General features: G+C 39.3%; 1 protein-coding gene across 3 annotated transcripts in view; it reads right to left on the bottom strand.

Annotated features, from left to right (window-relative positions):
• The window catches only part of cacna1g (calcium voltage-gated channel subunit alpha1 G), a 289865-nt gene that overhangs the window by 92339 nt on the left and 179483 nt on the right, over nt 1-18043 (bottom strand). For all 3 annotated transcript variants that reach the window (XM_088070554.1, XM_088070553.1, XM_088070555.1), the window contains exons 11-15: nt 15754-15905; nt 13703-13888; nt 10492-10609; nt 8676-8831; nt 5268-5333 (exon numbers count right to left, since the gene is read on the bottom strand). In XM_088070554.1, coding sequence (XP_087926680.1) covers nt 5268-5333; nt 8676-8831; nt 10492-10609; nt 13703-13888; nt 15754-15905 — 678 coding nt within the window. The remainder of the gene's footprint in view (nt 1-5267; nt 5334-8675; nt 8832-10491; nt 10610-13702; nt 13889-15753; nt 15906-18043) is intronic.

The raw sequence follows: 18043 nt of genomic DNA, 5'->3' as shown, positions 1-18043 counted from the left end.
GAGGAATTAAATTAGACTGGTAGAATGAGAAATCAAGAGAAAACCCGTTGTTTTTTTTTTTGGTTTTAACACTTTTCTAGGGGTGGGAGGAAATGCTAACTGGATTATATTACTGAAATGCTGCTGTTTGGGAAGAATTGAGCCAAGATTGGTGAGTATAAGGAAGTGTTGGAGGATACACTGGGGAAAGGAAAGGTGGAGATGATGGCTTCGAGGCAGGGCTGGGAGACTGGACACAAGGGAAATCCCTCATCCCTAAATAACCCGGTTGTTTGGATAGCTTGTTTACACTCCGCCACACCAATTTGGACATGGTGGCAGGAGCAGGAGACGGGTCAGACCAGGTCCGCTGCTGATAGCCAGACAATAATAGACACTAGCAGCACACAGGGGAATCTCAATTACATCGCTTTAAAAATGGTGTAAATAGAAGACGGAGGGTGGATGTTGATAGGAGGAATAGGGGTAATTTTGTGTATGTATGTGTGTGTGTGTGTGTGTGTGTGTGTATGCGTGTGTGTGTGTGTATGTGTGTGTGCGTCTGCGTGTGTGTGTGTCCACCAAAATTACATCCCACCACTGCTGCATTTAAGAGACATCGACCTGGAATTGGATTGGATGTGTGTTGTAGCAGCACACCTCTAAACTAATATAATTAACCAGACCCACAACAATACATGTACGGAGGCCTAGGGATGGCAATATTTAAATAGAAATCATTTAATCAAACTGCAATTTCTTTTCATATTAAGAAAACTTTATCTTATTTTCATCTTTCAGAATGAATAGGTGTACTGCCACACATGGCATTAAAATTACTCCAGAACATAATTCTACCATAATTATCATTTTTTAAACATGTAATAAACTGGCAACCTTAACTTGAAAATGAAATAAATAAAAACTAAATGCTAATATTTATTTAAATCATGTCCCTATTTTTACATCATTTTTATTGGAACACAAGTTTTTAAGCTAATGATCTTGCTAACAAGCTTACAATGGAAAATTCAGATGTTTTTTTGGTATTTCATTATGTCATTATTATTATTTCATTATGTTAGCATGCTATTGTGCTTTGCTGCTTTTTGTTTTATTTCTGATTTGATGTGATGTAAGGGGAATTTGAGTGCCATGAAAGGCATTATTATTATATTTATCATTACCTTTTGCTAATTAGCAATAAAACCAAGACAAAAGCTAATGGCCTTATCACAGCAAAAACATTACAATACATCCTGAGAGGGGCATAAATGTGTGCACCAACTTTCCATCCAATAATTTTCTAGTTAATCTACAGTTTTTCAATGAAAACCACAAGTCAATATTGTGGCATCTTCATGACAGACTTGGTCCAAAAAAGTATGTTTATCATCCACTCTGCAGTTTAAAAATGCAAAGTGCTGCCAAATGAAATTAAAAAGGATTTTTGCTACATTTAATGGTAATGCACACTTTAAACTTAAAAATAAACTGGAAATTGATTTTTCTTCTGATTGAATGACTTCATTTTAATATGGGCATCCCTGGAGTTCTGTAGGTGGCTAGTGGAAACAATGTTTGTAAAGTATACAGTGTAAAGTTATTGGAGGCAATCTGGAGGAAAAATCAATCAACTGCAAGTTTAACGATTAGACCAGCCAGCAGACTCCCCTCAAATCCCAATTGCAAGCTCGGGCCCCCAGTTTGGCTGCTGTGTTTCAGCAGTTTGGAACATTCACACGTTGGCAAACTCATGGCTCAGTTCTGGATAGCATTCAACAGTGTAAAATTAGGGGACGCGAGGACGAGTCTTACAACCGTTTTTTCAAAGGCCTCATTTCACAGAGTGTACTGGCCTTGCCTTAAGAGCCTGAGTCATGCTAACAGAGCTTTTCTCCCCCCTCTTTTTATTAGCTCTCATCCTCCGTATGGATTCATCTGGCTGTGCTGGGGCCTCCCAAAAAGCCAGGCGCTTACTCCCTTCGCCCCTCTCTCTCCGTCACTTCATCTCTATTCTTCAGCCAGATAAAACAGAGATTGAGAGAGGGGGATTTTTGGCAGTGCCGGTGAAGCTTTCTTACCCCGAGGCTAGAAAGCAAAAAAGAGGAGGGGCGGAGGGCTGGTGGGAGGTGAGCATTCAATCTGAGGTTTGATGCGGAGTCTGCTTTTAAACGGGACAAGAAAAGAAATACACACACAGCAAAGTGATGCAAGTGTTTAAGCACTTTGTTGTCTCCTCTGAACAGTCACTCACGGCCCGGTTAGTTACAGCAGCAAGGGCATCATGCAGGAAGCGGGTTAGAGGTCGTTTAGATGCTGTGACGTTCTCTGGCAGCCATGCTGGAGGTCTTTTGCTTTTAGCAATGAAGGCAACAAACTGCATTTCTGCATTTGTGATTGAAGAGTAAAGAATTGGTTCATTTTTGTGGTGTTTTAGATGGAGACTGTTTCATAGAGATCCAATCACACTGTAAAATCTGACAAGTTGATTTTACAAATTTAGAAAACTGACTGCCTTGAAAAATGTAAATGTAACTATTAGTAGCAATTTATGTCAACTTAATATATAATTCTGAAGTACTGAAGTTGCTAAAACCTTAAAAGAACAAGGTAATTTCACTCATCTTTTGAAAGCTGCAAAAATTTAAGTAAATAGAGCTAAATTTCTAGTAAACCAAACAATTACATATAAAGTAAATGCAAATTAAGATTAATAGTTGTATTCACTTTACTTTTTCAAGGAAATCAAGATTATTTTAAGTCAGATCAACTTGTCAGATTTTACAGTGCAGTCACACTCCAGTATACTGTACTGTGAAATGGATTTGCACAGTTCTAAGGGCAAGTGTTATGGCATTTAGCATTTTGTTGCTTTTTCTTCCACTAGCTCTTGTTACCACAAGTTCAATTAAATGTCTGAAACACCCAACATCCATTTCCATTAAGCCCTACAGGTATTGAGTCATGCTGGTTCAACAGAGGTTTTTGGATTTCTATTGCTGAGATTTATAACATTGCCACAATACTGAGAAATGAATAGAATTCCATTAGTGGTGCACAAAGAACTGACAAATTACTGACTATAATTAAATTGCAATGCCTTTTTCCAAAGACATTCTATTTAGTCAGGGTAATCCACAAACCTTGCTGTGCACAGTTCTCATTATTTCTTTCAGCTGTGGCTTAAAAAGTCTGCAGTTTTAATTACTTCAACTTTCTGCCAAATCATGTTTTTTTCCCATTAGTTTGGTAAAACAGAAGGCTCTAAATACTACAGTACCTGTATGCCTCTGCATAATGCATCTATAGAAGGTTGATGTTGCAACTGGGAGCAAAGCGTCAGAGTTGCCAACTTTGTTGAAAACCCAGATTTAGTTGATTGATTGATTTAACCCCTTAGCACCTGCATAGACTTAAGTTTTTTGTTTGCTGCCTTCAGACACATTTTAAGAGCATTTAAACCTCTTGAACCTGAGAACAATGGTTTGATTTCCCTCAAAGACAGGAAAAAATATGATGAGCAACTTGGTAAAGAAATGTCCTGCAAAATGCAAAGACGACAAGGAAGTGATCTGATCTTGCCTGATCAGATCTAATTGGATCTACGTATGTATAATTCTCTCTGTGTATTTTATTTGGAATTTTAAAAACAAAAGACCAAAAAAGGACTTTTTTGAGGTCATTTTCTTGTTTTTGTTTGTTTGGGGGGATTTTTTTCCTATTTGTTTTCCTATTTTCGGGTAATTTATTGCCTTACAACATTTATTACATATATTAACATTTCTTTTCCCAATTTATTGCTAATTGTTGGGCCATCTTAGTAAGTGGCTCTTGCCATTTTTTTTTTAAGAAATTCAACCAATTTAACCAGGTTTTAAAGTGTTAATCTAGGGTTGTCTGCATTCATTTGTTAATCACAATGCCTTTAATGCATTAATGAAATGTGCATTTATGATTGAATTTTAAGCATACCATTAAAAATGCAATTTTTCGCGATTGCTATTGAAATCCAGCAATTATTTGCAATAAAAAACATTGATAGCCCTATTTAAAACTTTTTAAAAAATTGTCAGGTTTCTACAAAGAGTGACCTTGAGCTCAATTATGGTTAGCAGGAATTTTAACTGCTTTAAACAAGAGTTTGATTTTTTTATTTTTTTCAAAAACATGGAGCGAAGGTAACGAGCAACTTAAGAAGACATTGCCCGAAAATTAGCTAGAAAAATTACCTGAAAATGATTACACGCAAAAAAAAAAAAAAAAAAACAACTGAAAAACAACAACAAACATGAAAATGACCCCCCAAAAGTGTATATATACTTTTTTTTCCTCCCTGTAACATAATGTTAAAGCTAAAATTATTATAATTATAAATAAAGTTATCTGGACATTTTCCCTATCTTTCTGAGTAGTTTTCTAACAATCCTCCCCTCTGTTTTAAAACTGGTTTTAGGGTTGTTTTCTTGTCAGCTTTTACTGATTTCTTTCATTTTTCGAGACATTCCTTGCCAAGTTTTTTTTCACAAAAAGTCAAATCAGTTTGCTCAGGTTTAAAGCATCAAATAGCTTGTGAAAGGTGCCTGAAGACCCAAAAAAGAAAACTAATCCATCTAGATTTCAAAGGGTTAAGCTCAGTGATGAGATGGTGGCTAGACTGCTTGTTTGGATCTGTAGCTGGCTTCGCTCTTTAAATTTTTAAAGGCTTGAAACTTCTCTTTATGTCAAAGAGACAGATAATTTTCTCTCACAGTTACTCATCTTTTGGAGAAGCTCCAGTTGCAATGCTAATGAATGAATGTTCATTGCAACGGAACTGGACTTTTACTTCCCACTTTAGTACTCTATTGAATTGGGTTGGCAGCGAGACTTTTTACCACTGAAGAACTCAAAACCTCTGCGAATAAAACTGCAACCATGTGAATGATGCAATATCCCTAATGGCACGTTAGACATTACAGCAGATCGTTTTTATAAATTGGGTGGAGTTGCCCTTTTAGAGACTGCTAGCACAGGCTTGGCATTTATGTTTTGCGTTCGTGTATTTGATAAATGATGTAACTGGTTTGTTAATCCGCCAAAAATGAAACACAAATGCAGTTATCCTGCTACTGTTGCAACTATTAATAAAAACCTCCAAGCTGTGGCTGCTGAGAGATCTGACACAAAGCCTCTATAGAGAGGGGTGAGGAGAACAGGTGGAGAGGGAGGGCAGAGGGGACACTGAAGGAGGGCGGTTAGTCGATCAAATGCTGGGCGGGAAGGCAGCGCTGCAGTGCTTTACATACCCCTGAGTCTACAGGCAGCTGAATTAGGCTCAGCTGGGCATGCAAGTCCTCCCGCTTGGCCACTTCCTATAGTGGAAGTGATCGTTGCAGCCGGACAGGAGAGGGAGGCACGCACAGGAAAAGAGGCACAGAGGTGAGAGAGGTGGAACCACAGCAAGTAGACAAAGAGCAGAAGTTAAAGGAGAGTCAGCCTGTCGTAACATTTCATCTTTACCATGCAACATATCCGCATGTCAAAGCCACTGTCCTGGATCACAGTGCGCAGTCACGTGCTGCACATGTGTATTTCAGCGAGACAGTATCGAGGTAAACAGGACAGACATGTTTTACCCTCCATTGGCTCCGATGGATGAAAATCAGTCAGAAAGCAGTAATGAAAATGATCTCGACATATAAATTAAATGAGCTTGTGCATCGTTCAGGACACTGTGTGCTCGGCGTGGAAGCATTCCTCTGCTGCTGACTCAAGCTTCGGTGTGAATCCTACATGTTTGTGTGAAATGTATGTTTATTGTCAGAGTGAGAGGTGTAATAAAAAAGAAGAACAGCTTTTGTCTCTCTGCTGTTAATAGGTCTCTATAAAGAAACAGAGTCGGTGTGTTGCACTCTCGGCAGCGGATATTGGATTCTGTCACATGGACACACTGTTGCAACCTGACAGAGACACACAACGAGAAAAAAGGGATGGGTAACAGGAAGAAACAAAATGAGGAGCAGATGAAGAAGATGGAGGAAAGTCAAGAAAGTAAAAGAAGGCAAAGAGGACTAAAAACAAGACCTCCATTAGGTGATTTCACCCCCGTTTTAAGCCAAAAACAATATGGACATTAATAGTGACACAGTTGTGTGTGTCTTGGCTCCACAGCCGCTCATCTCTCCTGGCTTTGGCTCACGTCGTTCAAGCGCCCGTTACCTAGCAACCCTGACGCAGGGAAAGTTTGGCCGACTAAAAATAAACTTAGTGTTTGCAGAAAAGGATGTTAAGTTGAAAAAGGAGAGGGAGAATTAAGCCGACAGCTCTGTGATGATACAGGAGAGCAGAGGGGGAGAACAGAACACTGCGCTAATAGACCTTAAGGGGTTTCTACATTTGTGTGTGTGTGTAGCCTATGGGAGTGTGTATATGTATGTGTTTGAAGATTTCTTGGGCAGTTAGCATAGTAGAGTGGGTTTTTATAGCATATTTGCTAAAATAACAGCTGCCTGCTGCAGTTGAAAATGTGACTTTTTAACAAATAGATGAGGGTGAACACCAGCAAAGATGGAGGCCTGAAAACCAAAACAACAAGCTGAAAGATGCTAAAAGGTAAGCTTGTTTACCCTATGGCTAGCATTGTTTACCTAGTGTGTTGTTTGAAGATTTTTTGGGCAGTTGATTTTCTTAAGAAACAGCTGCTTGATGAAATTAAAAATAAGACTCTGATACATAGATGAGAAGGAACTGAAACAGCAAAGTTAGAGGTCGGAAAATCAAAACAAGCTGAAATTTAAAAAAAAAAAAAATGTGTTAGTTTAACAAGCTTCAGCTTTGTTTGGCATTAGTGTCTTGTATCAAGATTTCTCACACAACTAGTATTGTAGAGTGGGTTTTTATAGCATATTTGCTAAAAAAAAAAAGAGCTGCCTGCTACAAATGAAAGTGAGACTATTAGAGAAATAGATGAGGTGAACTATAACAACAAAACTGGAGGTCAGAAAACCAAAAATAGCAAGATAAAAGATGCCTAGTTTACCTAGCTTCGTAGGGTTAGAGCCAGCCTCAAGTGGCCATTCGAGGAACTGCAGATTGTGGCACTTTAGTTTTGGCTTTATTTTTCAGGCTCGTATATTAGAGCTTTTTTAAATCATCATTCGAATCAAGACTTGTAGTACCACAGGGAATAAAGTTCTCAAAACACAGGTGGGACTAAGCAACAATTAACAACATAAGCTATCCAGTGAGTTAACAGTCTGAGTGACTGTCTGAATCAGTCTTATACACACAGATATTGCACTAATCAATGTAAAGCACCAATACCTTGGACCACACTAATAAAAGGGGAACTATCACCTCAGAAAACAAATTAATTCTTCTTTTATTTAATTACAATTTTGACCAAATCAGAATACAAGTCAAAACCACCAAGCATATATACACTGATTTTAGCTAAACCTTTTTTTAACGTCAGTTGGACTTCAGAAACGCACTAATTTCAGTCTTGGCCCGCATGTAAAGCCTTCATCTTAAGCAGCTTTGGTCACTGTCTCCCACCTCCTATGTCATTCCAATCACCATAGTCATGCACCAGATATTTGTACAGCAGCAAAGTGCAATAGGAGGAGAAGCCCATTCAAATTAATCCATATTTTATGAGGCTGTCATCCTCACTCCCCGCCACCCCTCGTCCGTCCTCTCTCCTCTCAGCCCAAGAGCCAGAGCGTCAGTGATCAAAGCATAGGTGCTGTCACTCCTTCAAGAAAGAGAAAGAGGGGGAGACAAGTAGAAAGCTAGAGATGGGCTGAATACTTGTGTGATTTACTCTCTCAATCACGCCTCGCCCTCTGTTCCTTTCTCTCTGTCGCCCTGTCTGTCTCAAATAAAGCCCTTTATGTTCCTGAAAAGGCTGAAAAGTGAAGAAAGGTCGCTCGATGAGTTTCAACTTCTTTGCTCCCCACGAAAATATTTTTTCCTAGCTGATGTCTCTGAACAGCTTCTTGTCCTTTTCTGTCTCGGTGAAGAATCACAAACATAGTGTGTCGGTGGAGAATTTCAGTTTTGTTTTATGATATAAAAGAGTTGCACTAAGGAGGGGGAAAGATCAGGGGAGCATGAGAAGAAGGTATCTGAGCATGAGGCTGATGAAACGGGATGTGGGTGATGTGGGCTGATGCACAGTCTAGTCTAGCGGACATAGTTTTCTTATGATGTGCTTTATGGCATGACTGCATTGGCAAATAAGCAGAACGATAATGAGGATGACTGCTGAGATAGTGGGAAAGAGTGGGAGGAGAAGAGGCTGACAGCGAGATGAAGATGAAGAGGAGAGGAAAAATGAAACGCTGCAACTAGTGTGCTCTCATGTCCTCACATAACCCGCTGCAGAGAGTGCAAAGAAAAGGTATAGGTTAATGCCTACAGCGTATGGATTTGTTATGTATGTGTGGGTGTCAACATCCATCCGACAGTGCTCTGTGTGCCTGCGCCGAAAAATAAGCACCTTATTGAACGATTTAACACTTTCACCCCGACAAAAATAATTTGAGTTAAGACCTGGAAGCAAGCCAGATCCCTGTGAAAGATTCAACAGGTTGACCTGCATTTATAAAAAGATATATAATCTCATCCCAGTGGCAGATTTCTTCAAATGCTTTTAGAAAAAGAGGATTTAAAGGCTGATTTTTGTGGACGTGTGACAAGCAACAGTGTACCTCGGTTTGGAAACCCTCAACCAAGATGGCCACCAGCAAGTTGAAGAGGACATAGTTGCCGAAGGTCATAAGTGCGATGAAGTAGAGGGCGGCTACAGGAGAAGTGGAAGCCATGCCGTTATATAACACCTTGTTCCAGTCTTCCTGGGTTAGGATCTGAAGAAGAGAAGAAAAAAGTATTTATGGTTAAAGCATATAGTTAGGGCTGGCTCAGGCCCGCCTTGAACCAGCCCCTAGTTAGGCTGATATAGGCCGAGTCTGCCAGAGGGACTACTGTAATTTTACTGTTTTGATGAGGTCTGTACACACATCAGTTGTTTGTCTACCATTTTCACACCCATTAACTTTTTTTTGGGGGGGGGGTCCTTATCCGCTGCAATGGTCAAAGGACAGAGGGATGTTGTATGTTGCAAAGCTTTCTAAGGCAAATTGTGACTGAACTGAAAATCATCTAATAATTGACTCCTCCCTAAGCTCTGTCCCCCTTTTTAAGTTTGTCGCTTTCCGTTCTGAAAAGCCACATATGCCGTATAAAGATGTCACACATGTTGATCAGTAAGTTTGTTTGTGTTAATGTGTAGCTTTTCTGTTTAAAAGGGTTAGTTCACACAATCAAACAAACTAGATGGGAGTAGTAGACCAGCAGCTCCTGTGTTCAGAGAGGTAAAATTACTGTTTTTGCCAATGGAGTATGGCTTTGAAAACAGCAGATTTAGCATAGAGTTTCACATTTTGCTCAGTTTCCCTGCATCAAGGGCTGTCCGCTTGAGAAGTACTTGAGCATACAACCCCTTTTACCTAAAATTCAGCAAGAATTTTGTCAGTTTCGTTCACCAGAGGTATGTGAGAAAAACAGGAGCACAAATTTACAGCTGTATATTACTTAAACTGGCCGTCTGAGTATTACACTGACTATGGTACAAGTACCTCATGCAACCCAACTTTAAAAGATCCGAACTATGCCTTTAAAGTTTCAGAGCAATGACCGGACAGTTACTGTTCAGGGAAACAACCCTGTCATATTTCAGAGGTTATGTTGTGATGAAGTTCCTGATGAGTGCCTCCCTTTCATTTCTGTGTCAACATGAAGGCATTTCTGTGCACCGCACATTTTTCATTTGGAAGGAAACCACACTGGAATGTAAAAGCTTTCATGACTATGTAGACTGGATCAGTGACGCTACATTAAACCGTCCATGAATAACATCATAAGAACAGACGTGTCAGTACAATGTTCTATGCAGCGAGACATGCTGACACTTTACCTTGTCCCTGATCAGATGTTTCACTGAATTATAAATGGCTACTATATTAAGGGTGATAAATACTATACAGATAGATAATAAATGAATGGCTGGACCCAGCGGAAGGCTTAATCACAGATCCAAGACGACATAACGCAGGAGGCAGGTCTACTTAACCTTTGTAAGATACTTGGAAATGGAAATTAGACAGAGTGGAAGAAAATGAGAGAGATAGGCAGCAAGGGAAAGTGAGGAGGAATATTAAATATCATGTATTTTATTTATTCAGGAGGAAATTCTCTTTTCAGCCGCTGAACAGGGACAAGTTCAGTCAGCACCAATGAAGCAGGAAGATGTTGGTTGCTTGAGGGCACCTCAGCAGCCAAGTTTGATAACACGGGAAGTGCAAGCATCCAGATGGCAGATAAACTTGCATACCTTAAGATCATCCTGCTGCATAATTTTTACTATCTCAACACACTAAAGTTAGACATAAAGCTAAAGCTAAATTAGCCATAACACAATGAAATGTGAACAGACTAAAAAAAAAAAAAACAAAAGTAATTGCTCACCTGGAAGACAGTCACTATGGCCCACAGAAGAGAGTCAAAGTTCTTCCTGTCTGGCAGAGTGTCTCCTCCATCCCTCTCGGACCCAAACTTACAACCAAACAGATGCATCCCCAGGATACTGACACAGGACGAGGCAGAGAATAGGAGAAAACAAACAGGAAACTGAGGGGTAAATGTTTACATCAGGCCAACCAATGAGATACAGTACAAATAAACAGAAATAAACACACTTGTTTTGACTCCACCATACTGATTATACCTGCTGCTAGCAAGACAGCCGAGACACAATGTACCGAACATGAATGGTAATTACTGCCCAGGGGACTGACATACAAAAGCATAAATAGAAGTGTTCACAACTTAGTTTTGTGAGCAAAAAAAGTAGAAAAGTAAACAAAAACACCACATATGGAGTACTGTCACTCAGGAAATAAACAGTCATTGGTTCATTGGCCCATGATGCATTGAGGCACCAATGCTGCCAAGGGGAGTGGGAGTGGAAATGGAGTGCCTATGCCAGGTTGAGTTCAGCACCATGGAGAGCGTCACAAGCCGTGGCAATGACACCTCATTCAAACAAATGAGGATCCCTGGCAACAAGAAACAAAGGCACAAATTCATCCAAATAAAAGCTACTTCCACTGCTTTTGAAATTAGACATTTAACATTTAACACCTGAACTGACATCAGTTTTTCTGCGAAAACATCATGAGCGTTTCTTGCCAAGTTGGTCATTGCCTTTTTCCCCAAAAAATTCAAACCGTTTTGCTCAGGTTTCAAAGGGTTAAATAGCTTGTGAAAGGCATCTGAACGCAAGAAGGGTGATTCTGATTCAAAAAAGAAAGAAAGAAAGAAGAAGAAAAAGAACGTTAGTTTAACACTAAATACAGTCAGACAGTTTATGGGGGGTGTTATTATCATGAAGCAGCAGTGAGCGTGCAGCACTGCAATCTGTCTTTTATTCATAAACACAGACAGTGAAGCTCAACTGGAGCTGAGGGATCAATGAACAGGCCTCTACTGTGTCAACTTGGCAACTCTTCACTCAAATCACAGGCTGTTTATATATGCATATACAAGGGCCTTGGAATTCTATGTGTGTTTGTGTTTGTGAGAGTGGACTTAAGTGCATGTGTCTCCTCCATACGTGCACTCACACATACACGCATCCAAACAAGCTGCTGAAAAGAAGCAGCACATGCTCAGATGCACCTACTGCAAATTATTAACATGGAGTTAAAATGCAGCTGCCAGAACAAGAGGAGGCCAGTTAATGACAATATTGTTCCCACTAATGCAGTCGCTTAAAGCTCCAGTCACTATAACCATGCTGAAATAATCTGTAAAAAAAACCCATAGTTTTGTTGGAAGACGTTTGATGTTGGAGACATTTAAAGCCTCTGAAAACTTGCTTTTTCAAACAGCTTCTTACTGCGACCGATGGCGTTGAACATTAACACAGTATTTTCTGGCAAAATTGGATGTTTTTTCTTTTCTTTTTACATTAAAGATTTAGTTCATCATCATCATTTAGTTATTAATATCGAATGTTATAGAGAAATACCTTGGAAGTGAAGTTAAGTTTCCAAGGGATTTAATGGAAATTATCCATTTTGGAACAAAGTCAGTTCTACAGTTAGATAAAAAGAGGGTCTTTTTCAAAAGTAGTCCCTTGAATAACACATATTTTATCAACAAAGCCCCCAAAAAATATAAAAAATAAAAAATAAATCAACTGCATTTTGTCTTTGATGATCGGCTGTGTGTTTCTTCAATCCAACCGCCAGAATAAATGTTGCACTATGCTTTCCTGTAAACCACAAACAAGTCACACTTGTGTGTTTTATATATAGCGAATATGTTGAAACTTTGTGTCTCTTTACTTTATAATTCTATGTTGTAAAAACACTGGTTAATGTGTGGTAAGGTTTAGACAAAAACAGTTATGGTCAGAAAAACATCATATTTTGGCCTCAAACACCCCGTCTGTTTACTACAAACATGGCTGGACATGTACCTAACTTTAGTTAAAATATTACCTGCTTTGTTGGTGCAAAGTGGACTAAACATGTCCTGACCAGTTGTTAAAAAATGTCTGCTTCTATTGCTAAAATTACCACAAAAAATTATATACCTATCATTTAAATATATCATCTGTTTGTTTCCTTAAATACCACTGAAAATGTCCTGACCTGTTGCTAAAAAATGCCTGCTTCTGTTGCTACAAACATGGCTTAAAAATGCCCCAACCTGTCATTAAAAAAAATACCTGCTTTTGCTGCACAAACATGGCTAAAAATGTCTTAACCTGTTGCTAAAAAATACCCACTTTGTATCTACAAACATGGCTACAAATATCCTGACTTGTTGTCAAAAATATGCACTTTTGTCGCTACACACATGGCTGAAAATGTCCCAGCCTGATGTAAAAAAATACCTACTTTTGTCGTTACATACACAGGTGAAAATTTCCCAACCTTTCACAACAAACAAAAACAAAAGAAATGGCTGAAAACGTCCTGACTCATCGTGAAAAATGACCAGCTTTTGTTGGTCTCTAACCGTGATCTGCTGCCATTTACTGCCTGGCAGCAGTCTCACCTAAATGTCACACTATCCACCATCTCCTGTTCTTCCTGATGAGAAATGAACATTAAGTACATGAAATATGAACCGCATCATTCGTATAAAACATACAACTGTAACATATCTGTGGTTTGCAGAGACACGCAATGCCAACATTTTATTCTTGACACTGGGCTCGTGTGTGTGTGTGTGTGTGTGTGTGTGTGTGTGTGTGCGTGTGTGTACACTGGATTTTGTTGAGCTCAGCCACAGGCCTAATCAGGCAGAAAGAAAGATTGCTGACAAAACCCAGAAATCACTTAGTCTCGTCACCTTATCGACTGATCTTCCTGTCACGTGTCTGCACTGGTCACTGCTTCTTTCTGCTCCTCGCTTGCCATATGCACTGATCTACCAATTTACTTTCATTCCACACCTCTATGCTCTCAGCTCCATCTGCAGAACTTGCTTCATGGTCACTGATCAAACTCTATTTTAGTTTACCCCATCTGTTTTTTATTTTAACTCTCTTTGATGTCGTTTCTCCATCAGCAGCAAGAACTACAGGGTTCATTTTTTCATGAGATTCTAAGATCGATACATATATATTTTGCAGGGTGAGGCAGCTCACACTCCCTCTGCCTACCTAAAGATGAAGATAAAGAGCATGAGCAGCATGCAGAAGGTGGCCACGTTGTCCATAGTCTTCATCAGCACCACCAGCTGCCTCTGCAGGGCCGGCATGAAGCGGACCAGCTTCAGCACCCTCATCAGCCGGAAGGTCCTCAGCACCGACAAACCGCCACCCTGCTGACCCACGATCTCCCACACACTGTGCAAACACACACACACACACGTATGCATTCCCATTAGAATCAACATCTTCAAACTGTGAATAGTCCTGATAAATAAACTCAGATCTAAAAAGATCTTCAGCTTGATTTCATTTTCACTATTTTTAATCATGATGTGCTTAGAACTAACATGTTCAATAAATGTTTGAGCACTGTTAGCAGCATTTACAACATTGTGACAGGGAGCCGCACATTGCTTATTAATACTTCATGAAACTTTTATCATTTATATCTACTTGACTGAATCATTAAAGCAGTGTTATTTGATTCTTTTGGCCATTTCGGGGCAGAACAACAGGCTGTAAACACAACAAGCAAACAGTTGTCTATTTAAACATCGAAAAGATAGGGAGCAACATTAAAGGCAGACTTCACCCCCATGAGCATTTGTATATCAATGACTCACTCTGTGTTATGATGAGTTTGTGAAGAAAACTATTTTCTCGCATGCCTCGACAGCAAACAAAGAACTCCAAAACTCTTTGATCAAATCTTGATGAATTGAAGTCATTGGGGTCCACGTTTAACAACAGAAAAACTATATCTAAACATCCGTTCACAAACTCTCACACACCTCGTGCAGTTTAATCCAAGTCTTATTTATCCAGTTTTATTCACAAACAGACCCCTTCTGACAGGAAACTGATCTTAAAGTGAAACTTATCTATAATCTCTTTAAAGCCAGACCCCATTGAGAAAAACACTAATTTACCTCACTGAGCACAGGAGCAACTGGTTTGCCTCTGCTTCTATTATCATGCAGCAGTTATGGTTATTGCATGGCTTTGGTGTTTTAAAGGACCAGTTTGAATTCACCAAAGTCACACAAGAACACAAACAAACTAACAATCGAGGTAGCAGCACAACAGCAAGCCCTTGTTTGGAAAGGTAAAATTACTGTGTTTTTTCAATGGAGTCTGGCTTTGAAGAGAGCATAGATAAGCTTCACTTTTAGTTCAGTTCCCTGTCAGAAAGGGCTGCGTGGGAAGTACTAAGCATACTGGATAAATAAAACTTGCATTATACTGCACAAGTTGTGTGAGACTTTGTAGTTTTGCTGTTTATAAACATAGACTGTTTTACTTCAATTCATCAAGAATTGTCTCAGTTTTTTGGACTCTTTAGTTCACTGGAAGAACATGAAAAAAACCCCATCAGGGATAGAATTCAGTGTAACACAGGGTGAGTAACTGATATACAAAAGGTTATTTCGGGGATAAAGTATTCACTCAATATTATTTGGAGTCATGTTTCTGGCCACCTGGTAAATGTAAGCCCAATATTAACTCTTCTTTAAGCTCTGTTTGGGTCTCCACCTACTCCCAAAGGAAATGTCCTTCTGAATGCACAACTATATTTACCACCTAGGTGCTAACTTTGTAGTTTCCTCACTCCCATAATAACATATCTTATTACTAAGGCAAATATAAAGCATTCATGATTAACACTGTACACTATTTGTACATAGTCAAAACATTTTTAACTGAAAAACTAAAAAAATCCAGCAAACAGCAAAAGTGAAGCACTTTTTGGAAGAAGAGGAGCCATTACTTATACACTGCACAACCAGACAACACAATATTTGCAGTTTTTGAGGACTCTGTTTACTCCCCACATTGGAATAGTGATGGCACATTGTTTTGAAGGGCTGGAAAGTTAACATGACTGTACAACAGTTGTTATATTTTTATTGTATAACAATGATCATGGGTATATACCACCTTTAGGTTATGTGTACCCAATGGTATTCTGTTAAAAACAGAAACAGAGAGCAGGGAAAAAAAGGACTGCGTATCATTTAGTGAGAAATTCTATCGTTAAAAAGTCCTGCTCTGCAGCTCACCTGATCACCACGATAATGCCGTCGAATATATTGTAGGGGTTCTTGATGTAGCCGAAGGGCCCGTAGACCAAAACTTTCAACAGCATCTCCAGAGAAAACAGGCTGGTAAACACGATGTTACTGATCTCCAATGCATTGGTCAACTCGTCAGGCTGGCAACGGAGACACAGAGAAACACAAAGAGAGGACAGGTTAACCCTTTAACACCTGGATCACCATCAGGTTTCTTGTGGCCTTATCAGACGCCTTTAACTAGCATGTAAATCTCTAAAACCGGAAAACATGGGTTTGATTTCTTTCAAAAACACTGGAAAAAAATAATGAGCAACTTGACGAGAAAAGTCCGGCAAACTGCAAAAACTAAGTAAAAGGTGATGAGGAAATAATTTTAAAAATTAGCTGGGGAAATTATAAGTTTGAAAGTTAAGAAAATTATGAAAAATGAGGAGCAAATGTCCAGATAAGCATATTTATAATTCTCTTATGTATTTAAAATTATGTCAGAGTTTAAAAATATAGATGTTGTATGTATTTTCATGTTATTTTCTTGTAGCTTGTTAATAATTTTGTGCTATTTTTTTGTTGTTATTTTGTGCTAACTTTTCTTAATAAGTTGCTTGTTGACCTCTTACCATGATTTTGAAAGAAATCAAGCTTATTTGCCCAGGTTTCAAGGGGCATATGCATAACTGTGACCCACTTTTGTATAAACCTTGTATCTCCAACCTGTAAAACTTTCAGGAGCTGAGAAATTTGCCTTCTTTTCAGCCCAACCGGCAGCAGTTTGAACCTGGATGTGCATGTATGACAGTTTTTTATATGATGACAGCAACAACACCTGCTGTGACAGTGACTTTGCAAATGGCTAAATTCAATTCAAAACTGTCCTTTCACACTCAAATACAATATGCACACTTTATCTCGCACCAGGACACACATGGATCACAATGCGGCGGCTGACTATGCCTGGGGCGCCTACTCAAAGCTCATCAGAGAATTGGACTGCCACTCACATCTAGATCAAACAACTGGTGTGTGTACAGTACGTGTTTGTGTGCCAGAAAAAACAGAGGAAAATAGGCGATGCAGACAGACAAGAGAAAGAACACGGGCCCAAAGATAAAAGGCGCGGCACATCTAAATGTGACACAGTATGTAAATCAGACATCTATAGCGAGTATCCGTAATTATTGGCTGGGAAAAAAGAGCCGGTGGGAGCGCTGTTATGTGTCTGTGGGCTGCGTAACACCCCAGACAAGCTTCATGAGGCCTTTCATCTCCATGCAATAAACAGTTTACACAACTCCAACATGGTGTCATACACACACATTACACTGACATGGCACAGAGGATGGAAGGTGTCGGAGGGCCCGATCTCTGTTTGTGTGTTCTCCATCATAAAACTGTAAGCGAATGTGTGCATGTATGTATGTGACTGCCTATATCTCAGTTTCAATATCCCTCTGTGTGTATAAATAGAGTCGCCGTCCCGGCAGAAACGTTATCCCCAGGGTGAACCGGGAGGTAATGTAATGTAATGTAAACATTTTGTGTCATTAAGGCCTGTCCTGGTGGGCCGCCACTAATCTCTATACACCACCAGTGTTTAAGCGGCCATTACTCAACACCAGCATGGATACACAGAGAAAAGAATACAGAGATTAACATCACCAGTTGAATAACAGCTCTTCGTGCTACATTACGGCACCAGTTTGTCTAGAGCGCTCCTGCAACAGTGACACAAAAGTCAGATATCTATTATGAAATATTGTTTTAGTGTTGTAACACTGCTTTCAAGTCATATGGGAAAAATGGCTGCTCCAGTATCCCCGCTTTAAAGCAATAAACACTCAGAATGGAAGCTAAGCTTTTATCAGGCACATAATGTCTATTACTATTTTTCTTTCAAAAAGAAAATATAGTACCAACAGTTAAGTGTGACAAATGATTTTCAGAGTAATGCTTAACTCTGCAGGCAGAGTTAGATGATACTATTAATACCTGTCTGTTAAATGCTAGCTTAACTGCAGTAACCAGGTACACGAGCTCCATGAAAATGAGGAATTGTTTTTTTACTTTAATTTTTGTCTATTTTAAAGGGAAGGTATAACAGGTTAATAGTTGAAATTTGAACTCCCGGTTGTTTTCTACGCGTTTGCAGTCTTGAGGCTAAGCTATGGTAACTGTCAGTGGTGTCAAGCAACAAAGTCATGGTACTTTGTTACAATACTTAAGAATATCTGTACTTTACGTGTTTTTTTTAAATATTTCTGTCAACTTTTAGTTTTAC

This window comes from Plectropomus leopardus, chromosome 19, assembly GCF_026936395.1.
Source record: "Plectropomus leopardus strain MGB_pleo_1.0 chromosome 19, ASM2693639v1, whole genome shotgun sequence".
Lineage (NCBI taxonomy): Eukaryota > Metazoa > Chordata > Actinopteri > Perciformes > Serranidae > Plectropomus > Plectropomus leopardus.
Note: the sequence above shows the minus strand (reverse complement) of the source record. Positions and strands in the feature narration are given on the sequence as shown.